General features: G+C 39.8%; 2 protein-coding genes across 2 annotated transcripts; both read left to right on the top strand.

Annotated features, from left to right (window-relative positions):
* Positions 1–7,303: 7,303 nt before the first annotated feature.
* Positions 7,304–9,591, top strand: LOC126599213 (ethylene-responsive transcription factor ERF118-like). Its single transcript, XM_050265549.1, has 3 exons — positions 7,304–7,452; positions 7,672–7,875; positions 8,088–9,591. Exon 3 carries the CDS (start codon positions 8,278–8,280, stop codon positions 9,304–9,306), a length of 1,029 nt encoding a protein of 342 aa, XP_050121506.1. The 5' UTR covers positions 7,304–7,452; positions 7,672–7,875; positions 8,088–8,277; the 3' UTR covers positions 9,307–9,591.
* Positions 9,592–13,742: 4,151 nt separating this feature from the next.
* On the top strand, positions 13,743–15,792 carry LOC126599212 (zinc finger protein CONSTANS-LIKE 6-like). Its single transcript, XM_050265548.1, has 2 exons — positions 13,743–14,931; positions 15,337–15,792. The coding sequence occupies exons 1-2, from the start codon at positions 13,879–13,881 to the stop codon at positions 15,625–15,627; spliced, it is 1,344 nt and encodes a 447-aa protein (XP_050121505.1). The 5' UTR covers positions 13,743–13,878; the 3' UTR covers positions 15,628–15,792.
* Positions 15,793–18,102: the final 2,310 nt, after the last annotated feature.

Consider the following 18,102-nt stretch of genomic DNA (forward strand, 5'->3'; position numbering starts at 1 on the left):
CTGCATGTTTTAGAATACATATATATATTCTTATATATTGCTGCATGCTCTGAAGGTATGTATTGTAGTTTGCATTTGATGCAGCACCATGCACTGAAAGCATCGTCATTCATATAACAGCAGAAAGTTTGTTTTCCATGTCGGTCAGCAGCTTGTGTTCTTAAAAGAAAAATCATATTTTTCCCGTGAGGTTTATGGTAGAAAAATCAGTTTGTATCCACGAGTGTTTCTTTTAAAGACAAATTTAGTTTTGTTCACTGATTTTTTATTGTGCCTTAATCGAAATCAATTATGAAATGTGCCTTGTGATTTTCATAATTGATTGATTTTTAAAGTTATTTCATTTCATTCATTTTGTATGATCGTGTTAGTATCCTGCAAAGTTCCGAGTAATTGACGGCCGCCTCAATATCGTGCCACATCTACTCGAAAGCTGAAGAGAGATCGAGTAGCAAAGCGTGAAGACAATGCTGCCAGTTAACATGTATGTCTAGTTGATGAGTTTTGTAAGTCTTTTTGTATTTGTTTTTCTCGTAGTGTTTTTTGACTTGGGAGCCCGAGGATTTTCCCAATGGTGGGTTTTGCCTTGTTAAATCCTACATCTTTTGTGCACATTTTATTTATTGTTTTTAACTGCATACACGTAGAATAATTTGATATGTGTTGTAAATGTGAAAATTAAATTAAAATTGAATTGAATTTTTAAGTCGGAACTTATTCACCCCCTCTAGGTTAAACTAATACCCATCATAGAACTTTCAATTCTCATGAGTGTCCCTCTTGGCGGTACACTTCTCCCTTGTGAGGCTCGTGCTGCTTGGTCTTGGGACTTCTGTTGTAATTCTTGCCCTAGGGGCTTCTCTTTGTAACTGTTCTACTTCTTGACGCTGTGAACATTGACGCAATGGCCAAGCACCAGCTCATTAGGGACAACCGGACAAGTTCAGGACATAAGAAATAACGCTGGGCATCTTCACTGGGTATAGGTTACCACCCTATATGCAATATGTAATGACTATCACTATCCTCACTTCCGCCGCCACCACCTTACTATGACCATCCCCAGCATACTTACCGCGACCACCGTGATTGCCATGACCTAAACCGACACGCCAACAGGCCATCACCACTGTAACACAACGTCCTACCGCCACTATTCTATTGTAGTCGTCGCCACCACCACAGCTGCCTCGTGGCCACGGTGGCGACCACATGACTATACTACAACAACAACAACAAAGCCTTTTCCCACTAAGTGGGGTCGGCTATATGAATCCTAGAACGCCATTGCGCTCGGTTTTGTGTCATGTCCTCCGTTAGATCCAAGTACTCTAAGTCTTTTCTTAGAGTCTCTTCCAAAGTTGTCCTAGGTCTTCCTCTACCCCTTCGGCCCTGAACCTCTGTCCCGTAGTCACATCTTCGAACCGGAGCGTCAGTCGGCCTTCTTTGCACATGTCCAAAATCACCGGAGCCAATTTTCTCTCATATTTCCTACAATTTCGGCTACTCCTACTTTACCTCGGATATCCTCATTCCCAATCTTATCCTTTCTCGTGTGCCCACACATCCCACGAAGCATCCTCATCTCCGCTACACCCATTTTGTGTACGTGTTGATGCTTCACCACCCAACATTCTGTGCCATACAACATCGCTAGCCTTATTGCCGTCCTATAAAATTTTCCCTTGAGCTTCAGTGGCCTACGACGGTCACACAACACGCCGGATGCACTCTTTCCATCCAGCTCGTATTCTATGGTTGAGATCTCCATCTAATTCTCCGTTCTCTTGCAAGATAGATCCTAGGTAGCGAAAACGATCGCTTTTTGTGATCTTCGCTAGATTGCTCCGGTCATTAGTGTGGATAAGTATATAAATGGATAGAGATAGGAAAGCAAACACAAGATGTACGTGGTTCACCCAGATTGGCTACGTCCACGGAATAGAAGAGTTCTCATTAATTGTGAAGGGTTTACACAAGTACATAGGTTCAAGCTCTCATTTAGTGAGTACAAGTGAATGATTTAGTACAAATGACATTAGGAAATATTGTGGGAGAATGATCTCGTAATCACGAAACTTCTAAGTATCGGAGTGTGGTGTCGTCTTGACTTGCCTTATCTGTCTCATAGGTAGATGTGGCATCTTCTCTGGAAGTACTCTTCCTCCATCCAGGGGTGGTATCTTTAACTGGTGGAGATGCACAAGGTAATGTATCAATTTCACTTGAAGCTTACTTGTAGTTTCAGGCTTGGTCAAGCGCGATACAAACCATGTAGTAGGAGTCCCCCAAGTCGCCGAGCTAGGGGGTCTGCTGAAAGAGGTGACAGACAAGGTAAGCAATCAGAGCTCCGACTGATTGTTCACCTTCTCTCCATCTTGCAGCAGCATGAAGGATAAAGAGAAGAAAAATGAGAAGAGATGATATGAGATACTTTTGCTTTTGAAGAAGTAACTTTCCACAGGCTTATTCTTGAACTGAGCTGAAGGGTTTTCTGGTTTCCTCCAGAGTATAAGGCCGACTGAAGAATTTGAGGGTCAAAACAAGTCCATCAAATCTAGAGTACGTTCCACCCTGCTGATATGGGATACTTTTGCTTTTGACAGAGTAATGAATGTATCGGCACGTGTGCTGTTACGCTTGTCTCCACATGCTTCCTTGTATCCTTCGCACTTGCCCTATCTGTTCCTCAAGCAGATGCGGAATCTTCCCTGGAAACATAAGATGTTGAAGATGAGTACTCGAGAGCAATGCCAGGTAAGTAATCAGGTAAGGGGTTCCAGGCAGTCAGTTTCTGGCTGGAAGCTTGATTCCAAGTGCTGACTGATTGCTCTCTTTCTCCTTGTCTTGCAGGTAAAAACAAGGCCAAAAGAAAAGACAGGGAAAAAGCATGATATGGGATACTCTTGCTTTTAACCCTGATGATATGAGATATTCTTGCTCTAGTATAGCTTGTTTGCAGAGGTATTATAGGGGGAAAGAAAGCTGAATATTTCGAAAGGCTTCGTTGGGAGTGCCCTCTCAGATATGATGAAGGGTTGAGCATTTTTGCAGGTCTGCCTGTCCGTTGGGGATGGAGGTCGACATATATAGGAGTCTCCCTAACAACAAGTAGTAATGTTATTCCTTTACCCTGCTTGGTCATAGCACGGTAGTGGGAGTTGCCAGTTTCACATGTTTTAACTCTGTCAGAGCACTTTGAAAAAGTGGTCTGTGGTATCTGGCTCTCGAGATTCGGAGAACGATGCCTCTTCGATTTTTGAGAAAGCAATCATGATGGGGGTATGACTCTCGAGATTCGGAGAGCAGTGTCTCTTCGATTTTTGAGGAAGTAATCATGTTGGGAGTCTGTCTCTCGAGATTCGGAGGACGGTGCCTCTTCGATTTTGGAGCAAGCAATCTTGTTGGGAGTGTTGTCTCGAATGTGAGTAAAGGTTGGGCATGTTTGCTAGTCTACCTTGCCACGAAGCACAAAGGTTGACACACAGGGACTTTCCAATTATCCAGCAATGGTACTGTTCCTTTACCCTCTCTTCGATTTTGAGAAAGTAGTCATGTTGGGAGTCTGGCTCTCGAGATTCGGAGGACGGTGCCTCTTCGATTTTGGAGCAAGCAATCTTATTGGGAGTGTTTTCTCGAATGTGAGTAAAGGTTGGGCATGTTTGCTAGTCTACCTTGCCACGAAGCACAGAGGTTGACACACAGGGACTTTCCAATTATCCAGCAGTGGTACTGTTCCTTTACAGTTGTGGGTAATAATATGGTAGCTAGACCTTCAAAATTTATGTGTCTAAACTTTTGTTAGTGCTGTTTCTTTGCTATTCTTTTACCTTTCTTGGTCAGAGCGATGTAGTGGGAGCTGCAAGCTTCACGTGCTCAACTTTGGCAGAGAACTTTGGCAAAGTTATTTGTGGTACCCATGAGCTATTGTTGCGTGTGGGAAGTGGGTGATTGAACAGTAAGATTCATGTGCTTTCTACTTCACCAGAAGTCTTCGACAGAATGCCCATAATTTCTGCAAAGCTGAGTGTGCGTGTGACAGGTGCTGACAAGGCTAGAAAAGTAGGTGCCTCTTCGATTTCTGAGATCGGCCCTCGTGGTCTCTGAGCAGCCCAGCTTTTGAGAAAGCGAGCGCCTCTTCGATTGATTCGGAGAACGATGCCTCATCGATTTTTGAGAAAGCAATCATGCTGGGGGTCTGGCTCTCGAGATTCGGGGAGCAGTGTCTCTTCGATTTTTGAGAAAGTAATCATGTTGGGAGTCTGGCTCTCGAGATTCGGAGGGCGGTGCCTCTTCGATTTTGGAGCAAGCAATCTTGTTGGGAGTGTTTTCTCGAATGTGAGTAAAGGTTGGGCATGTTTGCTAGTCTACCTTGCCACGAAGCACAGAGGTTGACACACAGGGACTTTCCAATTATCCAGCAATGGTACTGTTCCTTTACCCTCTCTTCGATTTTTAAGAAAGTAGTCATGTTGGGAGTCTGGCTCTCGAGATTCGGAGGACGGTGCCTCTTCGATTTTGGAGCAAGCAATCTTATTGGGAGTGTTTTCTCGAATGTGAGTAAAGGTTGGGCATGTTTGCTAGTCTACCTTGCCACGAAGCACAGAGGTTGACACACAGGGACTTTCCAATTATCCAGCAGTGGTACTGTTCCTTTACCCTTGTGGGTAATAATATGGTAGCTAGACCGTCAAAATTTATGGGTCTAAACTTTGTTAGTGCTGTTTCTTTGCTATTCTTTTACCCTTCTTGGTCAGAGCGATGTAGTGGGAGCTGCAAGCTTCACGTGCTCAACTTTGGCAGAGAACTTTGGCAAAGTTATTTGTGGTACCCATGAGCTATTGTTGCGTATGGGAAGTGGGTGATTGAACAGTAAGATTCATGTGTTTTCTACTTCCCCAGAAGTCTTTGACAGAATGCCCATAATTTCCGCAAAACTGAGTGTGCGTGTGACAGGTGCTGACAAGGCTGGAAAAGGCTGGAAAAGTAGGTGCCTCTTCGATTTCTAAGATCGGCCCTCGTGGTCTCTGGGGAGCCCAGCTTTTGAGAAAGCAAGCGCCTCTTCGATTTTTGAGATCGGCCTTCGTGGTATTTGAGCAGCCCAACTTTTGAGAAAGCAAACGCCTCTTCGATTTCTGAGATCAACCCTCGTGATCTCTAAGCAGCCCAGCTTTTGAGAAAGCAAACGCCTCTTCGATTTCTGAGATCAACCCTCGTGATCTCTAAGCAGCCCAGCTTTTGAGAAAGCAAACGCCTCTTCGATTTCTGAGCAGGCGCCTCTTCGATTTCTGAAGCTTCGTCGAGTGCAGATTTTTATAGGGGCTGGCATTAAGTTCCAAAGCACACTTGAATCTCCACCAGTAGAAGCTTCATTCTTGCACTTCTAAGATCTTGATTTGTCCGACCTCTTCTCTCTTCAACACCTTTGAAAATGTCTGGCCCCTCCGACCGTCGTTTTGACTTGAACCTTGTTGAAGAGGCAGCCCCGCCTTCTCCAGACAACATATGGCGCCCATCATTCGTCTCCCCTACTGGTCCTCTTACCGTTGGGGATTCTGTGATGAAGAATGATATGACCGCTGCGGTGGTGGCCAGGAACCTTCTCACTCCCAAAGATAACAGACTACTTTCCAAACGGTCTGATGAGTTAGCTGTTAAGGATTCGCTGGCTCTCAGTGTTCAGTGTGCAGGTTCTGTGTCTAATATGGCCCAACGCCTATTTGCTCGAACCCGCCAAGTTGAATCATTGGCGGCTGAAGTGATGAGTCTCAAACAGGAGATTAGAGGGCTCAAGCATGAGAATAAACAGTTGCACCGGCTCGCACATGACTATGCTACAAACATGAAGAGGAAGCTTGACCAGATGAAGGAAACTGATGGTCAGGTTTTACTTGATCATCAGAGATTTGTGGGTTTGTTCCAAAGGCATTTATTGCCTTCGTCTTCTGGGGCTGTACCGCGTAATGAAGCTCCAAATGATCAACCTCTGATGCCTCCTCCTTCTAGGGTTCTGTCCAGTACTGAGGCTCCAAATGATCCCCCTCCGGTGCCTTCTCTTTCTGGGGCTCTACCGACTGCTGAGACTTCTCCTAAGCAACCTTTGTGAAGGCTCCCTCTTGTGTGCTTATTTTGACTCATGTATATGTACATATTTGTAGCTTATCGGGGATATCAATAAATAAGCTTTCCTTCATTTCAACGTATTGTGTTAAATACACCAAAGCCTTCTTCGCTAAGTTCTTTGAATTTTCTTTTGTTAAAGCTTGTATGTTGAAGCTTTCTGAGTGGAGCATGTAGGTTGGGGTAGTGTTCCCTTAATTTCCCGAGTGAGGAAAACTTCTCGGTTGGAGACTTGGAAAATCCAAGTCACTGAGTGGGATCGGCTATATGAATCTTAGAACGCCATTGTGCTCGATCCTGTGTCATGTCCTTCGTTGACCACATGACTATACTACTCTTGAAAAATCTTTTTGGGCCTACTTTTCCATAGAAAATGGCACCCAACAACTAGAACTAGAACTACTACTACAAAACGCTTCTGCTTTTTCAAAAGCAAAAAAAAATTCACTGATGTTCGATTGCTTCTTGAAAAATCACATAAAGTACTATCTTCAAGAATTACACAAGTATCTTTTTCAAAAACACTTCAAATGTATGTTTCAATTTTAAGCACTTTCAACATTTCCCAATTGATATTTGAAACATTCTGATTCAATTCATTTATCACGAGCATTATTCTAATTCACGTATATCTCAAATGTATAATGACACATATGAAATCCATGGAAAATACTAGTTCCATTTCAGAATCTGCAATCCATAATAATTGATCTCATTCCTACTCCTTACTTTCTCCTCTCAATTCACGACTTCCCCTGTTCCAAACAAGTAAACAAGTGGAAACTGGAATATAGTGGTAACACTTATTTTTTCGGAAGTGAAGATAATACTTTGGTTTATTTAAAAGGAAAACTAATAAAAATGGTAAAAAAACTTTCAGTTTAACGATAAGGACAAAATAAAAAGTAAAATAAATAATAACATGATTAATTTTTTAATAAAAAAATACGATTTTTCGTTAAAATAAACAATATCATAAGATTCATTAAAATTTCCTTATTTAAACTTGAAATACCCAAAACATTCCTTAAAACGAGCGTTGAAAATGACAAAACAACCTTTTATTAATGGTGGAGGCCCCACTCTTGTCCTACTGCAGGGAAAAGGCTGAATTGTAATTGTGACACAAGCTGTTTCCCAAATCCGTCCTCTTCTCTCCCTCTTAAATGGCTCTTCCCCCAAATTACCATTTCAGTCCCTCCAAAAAAAAAAAAAAAAAAAAAACAGAGGGTGGGACTGAGGAGAGAGAAAGTAGAGGGAGAGTGACTGGGGCTCGTGTGTGTTCTTCTTCAGAGATAACACCAAGAAAGCAGAATCATCACACCACCTTGAGTAAGAATCAAGCTTTCCCATTACCATTTTGGTTCCATCGAATTTCTTTTTGATTTTTCGTAGATTTTATCTCCCTTTCCTGTAAAATTCTTGAGGCTTTCTTTTGGGTAACAAAAAAGTCTGAATTTTCTCTGCCGTTGATTCCAAATCTTCTGCTTGTTTTTTATTCTGGGATCTTTTTCTGATCTGGGTTTCCGATTTCTTGTGTTATTTCCCCAGATTCTCTCTTGTTTTTGCTCTCTCTGCTTGCATAAATTAAGTTTTTTTCCGAGAAAACAGAGGAGGTTGGCACAGAAGATTTATGTCGTCTAGATTTTATCTATCGACCGGAGCTCCGAAGAAGCTCTCGAAATCTTATCAGTCTCTCTTTTGCATGCACAAACAGATTTCATCTGTTTTTTGCATGCCATTAAGATCACAAAGGTATGTGGGTTTTATTTACTAATTATTAATCTATTACTCTCGTGTTTAATATTATGTGTTTTCAATTTTTATGATATTTAATGTACGAATGAACATCAGTATTTGTGCTTTGTGGAATTTTGTTTGATGGGTTTTTTGTTTTAGGGGTTTTTGATGGGTTTAAGGTCTTTGATTTGTCGTAATTTTGGTTTTCGTTGATGAACTTTGTGCAGGAGTTGCTCTGGAGTGAAGTGCTTTGAGGCTTTCAGAATACAATTTTCGATTTCGGTTTCGATTTCTGGACTCGGGTTTTTGAGGGTTTTGGGTTTTTCTTGATATTTTGAGAGAATTTTTCTTTTCTTTTCTTGTTTTTGGGTACAGGGGGTTTAGGGGTTATAGGGGGTTTAGGGGTTTGAGTTCAAAATGCCGGGGATGAAAACCGTAGTCTTGAATCAACATGTGAGCTGGAACAAATTGAAGAAAAAGCAGCCTGCCATGGAAGAGAATGCAGGTTACATGAAGAGAATTCGGATTATATACAATGATCCTGATGCCACCGACTATTCGAGTGAAGATGGTGAGGAGTATGATATTGAGGGAAATCTATTTCAGCATTGTAAGCGCTTTGTTTCGGAGATTTTGGTTGTGGAAACGGAATGTGAATCATCTGCAGGGACCAATGGAGGCAAAATTGGTCATAGGATGGGCTTTGGTGACTCTAAGAAATGTAATAGAGTGCTCCCTAAGGGAGTTCGACGAAGAAAATGGGGAAAATATGCAGCGGAGATTCAAGATCCATTCCAAAGGATTCGAAAATGGCTTGGCACTTTTAATACAGCAGAGGAGGCTGCCGCTGCTTATCAGCAAAAGAAGCGTGAGTTTGAAACCATACAGTCACAGCAAAAGATTAAGAGCCGCCGCAAAAACATTCAATTATCAGATAAGCATGAGTTTGAGAGTTCGCAATTAATGGAGGGAGCCAAGCATGAGCTTCAGGGCGTTCCTTTATCAGAGGAGGGTCAGGATTCATCGTTTTGCCATCCGTCACCATCATCTGTGCTTGAAATATCTGGTTCAGCTTCGCTTAGTTTTGAACTCGAAAAGTTGAAGGAAGAATCTTGTGTGGAAGTTTCTGGGGGAGAAGGCGCTGTGCAGCAACCAGTTTTTGAAGAAGAGGAATCCATTCCAATGTTACCACCATTAGATGTCGAACAGTTGAATTTGGGATGTGACGGCAATTACATGTATTCTAGCTTGTTGGACCAGTTCTTTGATGGCATGTGTGATATTGTTGATGATGGTATGACAGACATGGTTGATTATCCCGTTTGCAACGATAAAAAAGGCGAGGTTATATGTCTTCCCCCACTCGACTCAGATTTTGGTCAGCAGGATTTCTCTTGGATTGATCAGAAACCAGAACAGGTTATGCCCATGAAGTTTTGTAGTTAGGAATTACCAGTAGTTTATCTAGTACATGTTGCACAATAAAAAGCTCAAGAAATGTTTGAGCAGCGGGTGTTTGAGGTTATCGTTTCCTATGTTCGGAGAGTTCTTGGGTTTTCATTGTGCTTTTCGGGGCCGTCCCAAGATTTTTCCAACTCTCATGACTTAAGAGTGGTAATATGTGTGAGTAAGCTACTATATATTGAACCTTTGTTTCCTCCTTCGCATTTTGTATTAAGTTATTAACGACGATTCATCTATGTCAAATTATGATTTTCAGGTAAGTAGAAAGGAGACAGATTGTCTGCCCTCCATTTATGATGCCATTTCTATCCTTTTTTATTTGTGCAGTCACGATTAAGTCACGTCAACATTTTATATTCTTATTGTTTTTTGTCTTATTATCTTGATAAAAAATCAATATAAAATGTTGATGAAACTTAATCGTAATCGTACAAATAAAAGAAGATGAGAAGGGCACCATAATAAAAACGCAGACAATCTGCCTCAAGAGGTAGGAATGACTACGAAATCTTTGTCGATTCTCAAATGTAAAAAGTTGCTTTGCTGTATGTTTAAGCGAAAGACAACACTAACTTGGCAGAAAAAATCATGAAGAGACAAAAACAGTGGGTTTGGATTAGTGTATAGTGTGTGTCTGAGTAGGCGTGTCGTCGAAGGAGGGCTGCTAATATGGCCTGGAAAGGCGGCTAATTGAGGTTAAGCTGTCACTTTCAATTGATAAACACTTTTGAGTCCACATGGTTAACCAACCATGATTTCGCCCGCACGGTTCGATTTCGATGGGTCCGAAGCCACATTCAATAATATAAAGCTGACCAAGTGAATTATGATATGTGTAGAGGCCCAAAAAGGTTCGTTTAAAAATGTTTTTAACATGATTAAAAACGGCTTTAGAGAAAAATTTTGTGTTTTAGAACTACTTGAAGTGCTTCTTGCAAGAAACATTAGTTATGTGCTTTTTGTAGGAAGCACTTTAACTATCTTTTAGGATCCACTTGCATTTTTGCTAAAGATAGGTTCCAAAAATATTTTCATCAATAATCTATTCAACAATTTTAAAAGCATTTCGAAACGAACCATTTAAACTTGTACGGAACAAAACATATGTACCCTCCCTGGGCCATAGCTTGAGTAGGAACTTCAGTACTGCTACTATCATCTACGAAAAGCCAGTCCACATACAACGGCAAGAAGATCGCTGCCCCAGTGCTGCAAAGCAAAACCGAAACTTCGGAGAATTACACAACCCCTTGCTACCTTATCACACTTCCAAGTTTTCAGGTCAATTTCTAAGAGTATTTCACTTGTTATTTATCGATCTCTTCACTTTTCTACTGTATTGAACATAGTGAAGAAGCTTATGATGCTCTCTAACTCAAATAATTATTTTAGTTCTCCTTTAAAGCAGGCTATGTGACAGATAAGGCATAAATAATTATGTTCATTCTCCTAATTGTTGAAAAAAAAAAAAATCTTCTAATTAATCCTGTAATCCCATATATATCTTTACCTCCATCGGCATCACCATCTTCTTATCCACCCATGGAAATGGATGCTTATACACGTACGAGAACACACAGCCCCAATATCCCTAATCACAGCAGATTGCTTACTCAATCTTCATACTACATCTTGTTGGTTGCCCTTGCCCTCTACTTTTTCTTGTGATAAAATTAATCAATGCCAATTCTAAAGGTTCCCCATGTAAACTTACTTATTCTTTTGATTGATGTTTTGCAATTAGAGGCTCAATCCAACCAAAGAAATGACACAAAATGTCAAAAGCAGCAACATTTGCAATGTAATAGGCTTCTGCCCCCCTTCTCATTCGTGTCGTTTCAACTTGTAACCTAATAGTTACATTTGTTTAGAACATTATCAGGCTCCTTAAGTTTCCACACACATGTCAATTTCTGTTTGTGCAGATTACCATGGATCATAATTACCCTAATCCGCGCACTTATGTTAGCAGCTCAAATGTGTCAACGGAATTATTATGATTACAAGTCAGAAATCTACGTACACGAGCTCAACTCAACCCATTATAAATTGGTACGGGTTGGGGTCGCTGAGCTATCCCACTAGGAAAACTTACACATACTATTTCAGTCCAAACTCTAGCCAAAAAGTCCAATGATTATCTGATCAACACATCGACTGCTTCTTCTTCATGAGAAAATATGGCTTGTAACTGTGTGTATTAGCCACCGCCATTAGTATTACTATTTTTCTTATCACGTGTCACGGAATAGAGGAATACCAGTGCGAAATAATATCAGAGATTGTACCACAAAAATCTGCCCCTTTTCACAGGCTCACAGCACAATTTCAAACCCAATATGGTTTCTTTTTTTTTTCTTTTTTTATTTGAGTTTTGCTCTTTTAACCAAACCTGAGTTGTTATAATCAACATACCAAACGTAATACAGACCACATGAGGGACTGAATCAGTCCCAAATACCGACAACATGGACTGACTGTATCAGTGTGCAGTGGCTGTTTTCGTTGCTGTGTGAGTAGTTTTAATCAAATAGCCCATTAGACCAAACTGTTTAACAATTAAGTCTAAATTGTTCCTGCAGTGTGTTAGAGACAGTACACAAATCTCCACCATGAACATATGTATGTGGAGTTCAGTTCCCTCACCAGTACTGGTCATTCATTCTTGTCCCAAGCCAAAAGCTAGCTAACGTGGCACCTATCTCTTCTTAGAGCACACAGATGTCGAAAGCGAATTCGATCCCACTATTTCATCAGTTGCCTAGATTTCAAGCCATCATGGTCAAATTGACAGTAACATTGTACTACGATTATTATTGTTCTTGGACATGATTTGTATCACGTATGGATGATAAACTTGCAGGATAGTTGTTTAATACATGTCGAATCCATCACTCTTCTTCCCTCATGATATCAAATCGATCAATACCAATCTTTCATAATTATGCTCTCTGAAACTCAATTTATAGGGTTTAAATTTGAGTTCTAGAGAATTGAGGCTCAAGTTGAGTTTTAGAAAATTAAGTGAGACCCGAGTTAAGTTTCAGCCTTTATAAAGAGTATGAAAACCATAGATGCTACAATAACAAAGTTTGGATCTGGCATGGGCAGTTTTTTTCTATGGTTTTGTACAACTTTGGCAGCATTCTAGCCCATAACAAGATTGGTTTTTTGCACAGAGATTTAATGAAATTTCGTCCTGGCTTTACACCAACTGTAAACTTGTCTTGATTAGCAATTTTTCAGCTGAATATTGAAAAGAAAAAATTTATCTTCTTATTACCAAGTAATCACACACACTTAGAAAATGTGGATGTGTCCATATTACCATTCAATTGTTTTGCACTTGTGCGTGTGAGACATTCCCAAGGTGTCCTAGTCAATCAACTTGCTGCTAACGATTGTGGGCGGTGACACAATAGAGATATTTTTCAATGGGACTAGAATACCAGGTGATACACCACGTGTTATTATACAAATAGTGAAATATGTGTCAAAAAGTTAATAACTTAAAAAATAAAATTTTCCACCACTTATATAAAAACATGTGGTGTACCATCCGTGTTTCGGTCACAATGAAAAATTTCTCGACACAATAAGATGGAATCAATTCACGATCAAGTGGTTGGTTTTGGGTAATACTTTGGAATTTATCTCTTGATTTGTAGTTTGGAGTTCTCATAGCCCACTCGTTAGTGCTAAAGCTGCTCCTTAGCGCTCATAGCCGCTCGTTAGTGCTAAAATTACTCGTTAATTCGTAGTGGTACTATTACTGTTTTTATCTCAGATTCGTTTACTAACATAAGTAATGACCAACACAATTGAATTTAACAGATGGTCCCACAGAAAATTAATCATCTGGAGCAGAATCACTTTCACATAGTGGTTTAGGGTGAGAGTGAGAGATGGGAGCCACAAGAGAGTTGAAAGAAACCCTAAGGGGGGACCAAAAACGAGTTTTTAAAGGTTTTCATATGAATTAATGAAATTATAGAAACAAACCAACAAAATATTATTCCTCATTTTTCTCCCATAAAACACAGTACATAAAAAACACAAAAGAGGGCAATTGTGGCCTTCCCTAACCCTAGTTTGGTCCCACATGGATCCCCCAATTTGACTTGCAACCAATAAGAGTTCAGAGAAAAAGATGAAGCTCAGAAGCTTAGCCAATGAGCAGTGATATACTACCTCCTTGTGGGTCCCGAGAAGCTTTAGCAACATCCTCTCCTCTCTTCCTAATGTAGCAAAGCACCACAACTACTGCAGGGGCATGAAGGTAAGAGTAAAAGCTGGATCTTCCTTTCACTCTCACACTCTTCTCCCAGTCCCCACTCCATAATTATTGAACCATTTTGGCCCCTAAATAAATATGTGAACCCACCTTAATATTCCCTGTTCTTGAGTTGTGACTACTTACAACAAAAGCACTTTGTTCACCTCAACATTCCTCCTGAGTTCAGTTGTGACTTATAACAAAAGCACTTGTTCATCGGTTTGATTCTTGCTAATTTTATCAAACACTTTGCAGTTTGCTGCTGCTGCTGCTGCAATATGATCACTGATAAGAAAGCTGCAAATGCAATGGGAGGCAACACAGCTCGAGCTTGCGATAGCTGTTTGGTGAAACGGGCACGATGGTTTTGTGTTGCTGATGATGCTTTTCTTTGCCAAAGATGCGATGCCTCGGTGCACTCGGCGAACCAGTTAGCAAGCAGACACGAGAGGGTTCGGCTCCAAGGTTCATCTTTCAAGGCCAATGAGCCGATGCAGCTGACTGCAGACCAAGCTACACCGGCTTGGCACAATGGGTTCAAGCGCAAGGCACGAACCCCTCGCCACAACAACAAGCCTGGATTCGCAGTCAAAGAGGAGCAAGAGAAACTAGGGTTACACCCTCCTCTACCTTTTGTTCCGGAAATTGGGTGCGAAGAAGCAAATTTAATGGAGGATGAGGAAAATGAAGATCTAGAGCAGCTTCTTTATAGGGTTCCAATTTACGACCCTTTTGCGGCCAAGCTTTGCAATATTTCATCAACTGATCAAGTTGAGAACAATACTGACTCTATTAATCTCGATGATGAAGAGATTGAGATCAGAAATATGGGAAATAATCATGAAGGAGTACAGGATGACTTGGACAAACTGGGAGGGTTTCTACCGACGGATATGGAGCTCGCGGAGTTTGCTGCTGATGTGGAGAACCTCCTTGGAGGGGGACTAGATGAGGATTGTAGTGACATCAAAGGAGTCCTGGGGCTATTGGACGAGGGTAAAGAAGTGAAGGTTGAAGAGGAAGTTGAAGGGATGGAATTTAATCCTTCTATCTTGGATTGGAGCTTGGATTACGATCAGTCATCAGCTGTACCGGTACAAATGGGAAGTGAGGACAAGGAGGAAGAGGAGAAGCTAGTCCTGCTCACGGGGGCTCAGAGTAGTGATGAGATGGCATTCATGGAGAACAAGCAGATGGTGATGAAGAGGAAGAAGATATGTTTGAGGCTAGATTATGAGACAATCATCACTGCTTGGGCAAGTCAAGGCTCTCCGTGGACGAATGGAACTCGACCGGAACTCAACCCTGAAGACGGCTGGCTAGACTGCATGGTAACAATATTACTCTCTCTCTCTCTCTCTCTCTCTCTCTCTCTCTCTCCATTTTCTGGTCCTACTGATCTACTAGACTATACTAGACAACAAAAGCATACTCATTTGAATCACTCAGGTGTACTCTTCTGCATGTGATTACTGTCTACTGAATACTGAAAAGAGTAAAAAAAATCATGTGCATATGATTACATTATATTCAATGATTCATAATTACATATCAAATCCACTACACATTTTTAATTAACTCTGTGAGGATGATTTCCTATATAATTATAATCTATCTACCTTGTGTTACTTAAGTAAGACTATTATTAAGCTAGCACAATTTTTACGAAACCTAATTAGGTTTTTTTTTTTCCTTTCGTTAAAAAATTAGGGTTATGTATTATGTGGTTATTGCAGGGTATGTGGCCTACAGAAATTTATCAACCACATGGAGATACTGCAGGATGTGTAAGTGGAAGAGGCGATGACCGGGGAAGAGAAGCAAGAGTTTCGAGGTACAGAGAGAAACGAAGGACGCGATTGTTTTCGAAGAAGATAAGATACGAAGTTAGGAAGCTGAACGCGGAGAAGCGGCCTAGAATGAAAGGTCGGTTCGTTAAGAGGACAACGTCCAGCTTTGGTGGGGTGGGAAGTAGTAGTAGTAATGCTCCTGCGGCTGCATTTCCCTACCTCATGATCAATAAATAACAGTAAGTAGCTGTAGCTCTCGTGATGATTTTCATGAACATCCCAATTTTGCTTGTTTAATTTCATGGCAAAATTGGACTGACGTTGATGTATATATGCAATGTGCCAGAAATATAAGGCCTGCATTTGTAGAATAAATGAAGTAAGTTGGTAGCTTATAACTAACACAGTTAGTCCTTCTCTTTCACTACTAATAACTAGCTAGTCCTGGAAATCCGAAGCTTCACTGAACAAGATCAGAAGAGCTCCCTCTCTCTCTCTCTCTCTCTCTCTCTCTCTCTCTCTCTCTCTCTCTCTCTCAGAAAAACACAATAACCAATATAACTCTGAAAATATGTGTGCTAATTGATGTATGTATAGCTAACAATTTGTTGGCAATAGCTACTAGACTGGAGTAACAACATTCATGTTTTCTAAATGTACGGAAGAGTGAAATTTTCTAAATCCCCCCCGAACTTATACGTACTTAACTTCTTATTACCCTTAGGTGGTGTGCACATGCCTTTATCTAATGAAAATTTGGATGGAATGTGAAGACAATAGACGGTATGGGGAAATTGGCTACAAACATTAACTTGAGTCCGTAATTTACTAAAAGAAAAGTTAAGAGTAAATCAGAAGGCAAATACAAGTTCATGGAGTATTTTGACAATTTACTTAACGGTACTCCTGGGTTGATAATGATATTTTAGTTAACTTCTCTACATCACATTTAATCAAATTGGCAATTGAAAGTTGACTATTTAAGAATGCCTAAATGTGAGCGTTCAACCAAAAACGAAGTCGTAACGGTTACAGAGATACAAAAATATCTTTCAAACACTAGATGCAAGACATAGATAATACACGTACAATCATAATATCATATATATCTTTGTTGTTATGAATATGATGGTACAATATATATATATTGATAAGTCAATTTCGTGGATAAGTACCCTAAAAAGCTTTTGTGCACAGCCATCATATAAGTTGAAATAGAAATCACGATTCAGAAACCAAGTCACAGTATTTTTTTTTTTTTTATCCACGTTTTTGGGAGCACGGTTAAATTTTGATTCATTTTGCTGGCAAAAGTTAAATTTGAAGAGAGAAAGGGAAAAAAAAGATTGACAAAACCTGGCCAAGTTGATCAACAGATTCCGGCATTGGGTGACATTCACCACTGTAAATTTCATGCAGTTGTTGGTAGATTCGGTTAACGAAAATACATGTCTTGGAATAAGAACTAGGGTTTCTTCCTACTAGCTAAGCAATGGGTTTTTATCATTTATAGCCAAAATTTAGCACACAAATTCATTAATGTCAGTTTTTATAAAACAATTCAAATATAGTCAAAAGTTCACTTGAGACCCAAACTACCCTCAAAATTAAAACTTAATTACACCTAAAACCAAAAGCTAATTAAGCATCGTTGTTCCCCAGTAACATTGCTGCCATATTGGGATCCAGAGGCAACAAAATCAATTTTCTTAGACTTTGGATTTGAATCGTCATATATATGATTCTCCTCACAGAAGAAGCCAATTACCATAAAATCGATCTAAAATATTCTCATCTTCCAATGCACTTGTCTGGAGTGATTTGCTACAAAGACCTTCCCCCGCCTCCCTCTTTTTCTTTTGCCTTTTACAGATCCATATTAAAATTGATTCACCGGTTGTGCATAGTATGCTCAATTTCCCTTAATTAAATGCCTAATTTGGGTAACCCTCAACTTAAAGAGATCATATGCAGAATGCATAAGAACATGCAATAGCAGTTTCATAAAAAAAATTACCTGCCGAATACAATTTTAAAAATATCCAGAAGTTAATAGTTCTAACAAAATTTTCTAAGAAATATCAATTAATTATCACACAAGAAAATTCAAAAACTGTAGTTATGTGAAATTTTATGATGATCTTCGTTGTAGGCTTGTAAATTAAGAAATGAAATTTGATAATTTGATTTACTTAATTTTCATTAGAATAAATACCTCTTTATTAAATGTTTAATTTCATCAGGCTCCTTTTTCTATCTTTTTGGATTCGAATTGAGATATGAAAATAATTAAACCCTAAAATGAAAAAAAACACAAAGAGAATCTCTTTGGCGTTGGTTTTCCATTTTGAGGGTAATTTGGTATATTGATGTGAGGTTTTGGCTATAAATGATAGTTTTTATAAAAACTGACAATTTTGAATTTAAGACATAAATTTTGGCTATAAACGATAATTTCTCCTAAGCAATACCAATAGGAAGACGATCTTTTTTTGCCAGATATTTGCATCAGTAGAGTCCTCTGGAAAAAGAAAAAACGTGGTTGTGTTTCTCAAGAGAGAAATCAGAAAGTGATAATGCACGTGGGTGAGGACCACCAAACAAAAACCCTAAGCCCCTTTCTATTTTTACTGATTTGGTTCTGAATTATTATATGGATATAAATGAATGAATGAATTTAAAAAAAAAAATTAAGTCCTTAAGCTGGCAATT

Source organism: Malus sylvestris, chromosome 14 (assembly GCF_916048215.2).
Source record: "Malus sylvestris chromosome 14, drMalSylv7.2, whole genome shotgun sequence".
Classification (NCBI taxonomy): domain Eukaryota; kingdom Viridiplantae; phylum Streptophyta; class Magnoliopsida; order Rosales; family Rosaceae; genus Malus; species Malus sylvestris.

Bases quoted from the DNA above. Each gene is read 5' to 3' on its own strand.
- LOC126599212 (XM_050265548.1), top strand. From the start codon at position 13,879: ATGATCACTGATAAGAAAGCTGCAAATGCAATGGGAGGCAACACAGCT. The intron at 14,932-15,336 runs GTAACAATATTA...TGGTTATTGCAG, and splicing joins ACGGCTGGCTAGACTGCATG to GGTATGTGGCCTACAGAAAT.
- LOC126599213 (XM_050265549.1), top strand. From the start codon at position 8,278: ATGCCGGGGATGAAAACCGTAGTCTTGAATCAACATGTGAGCTGGAAC.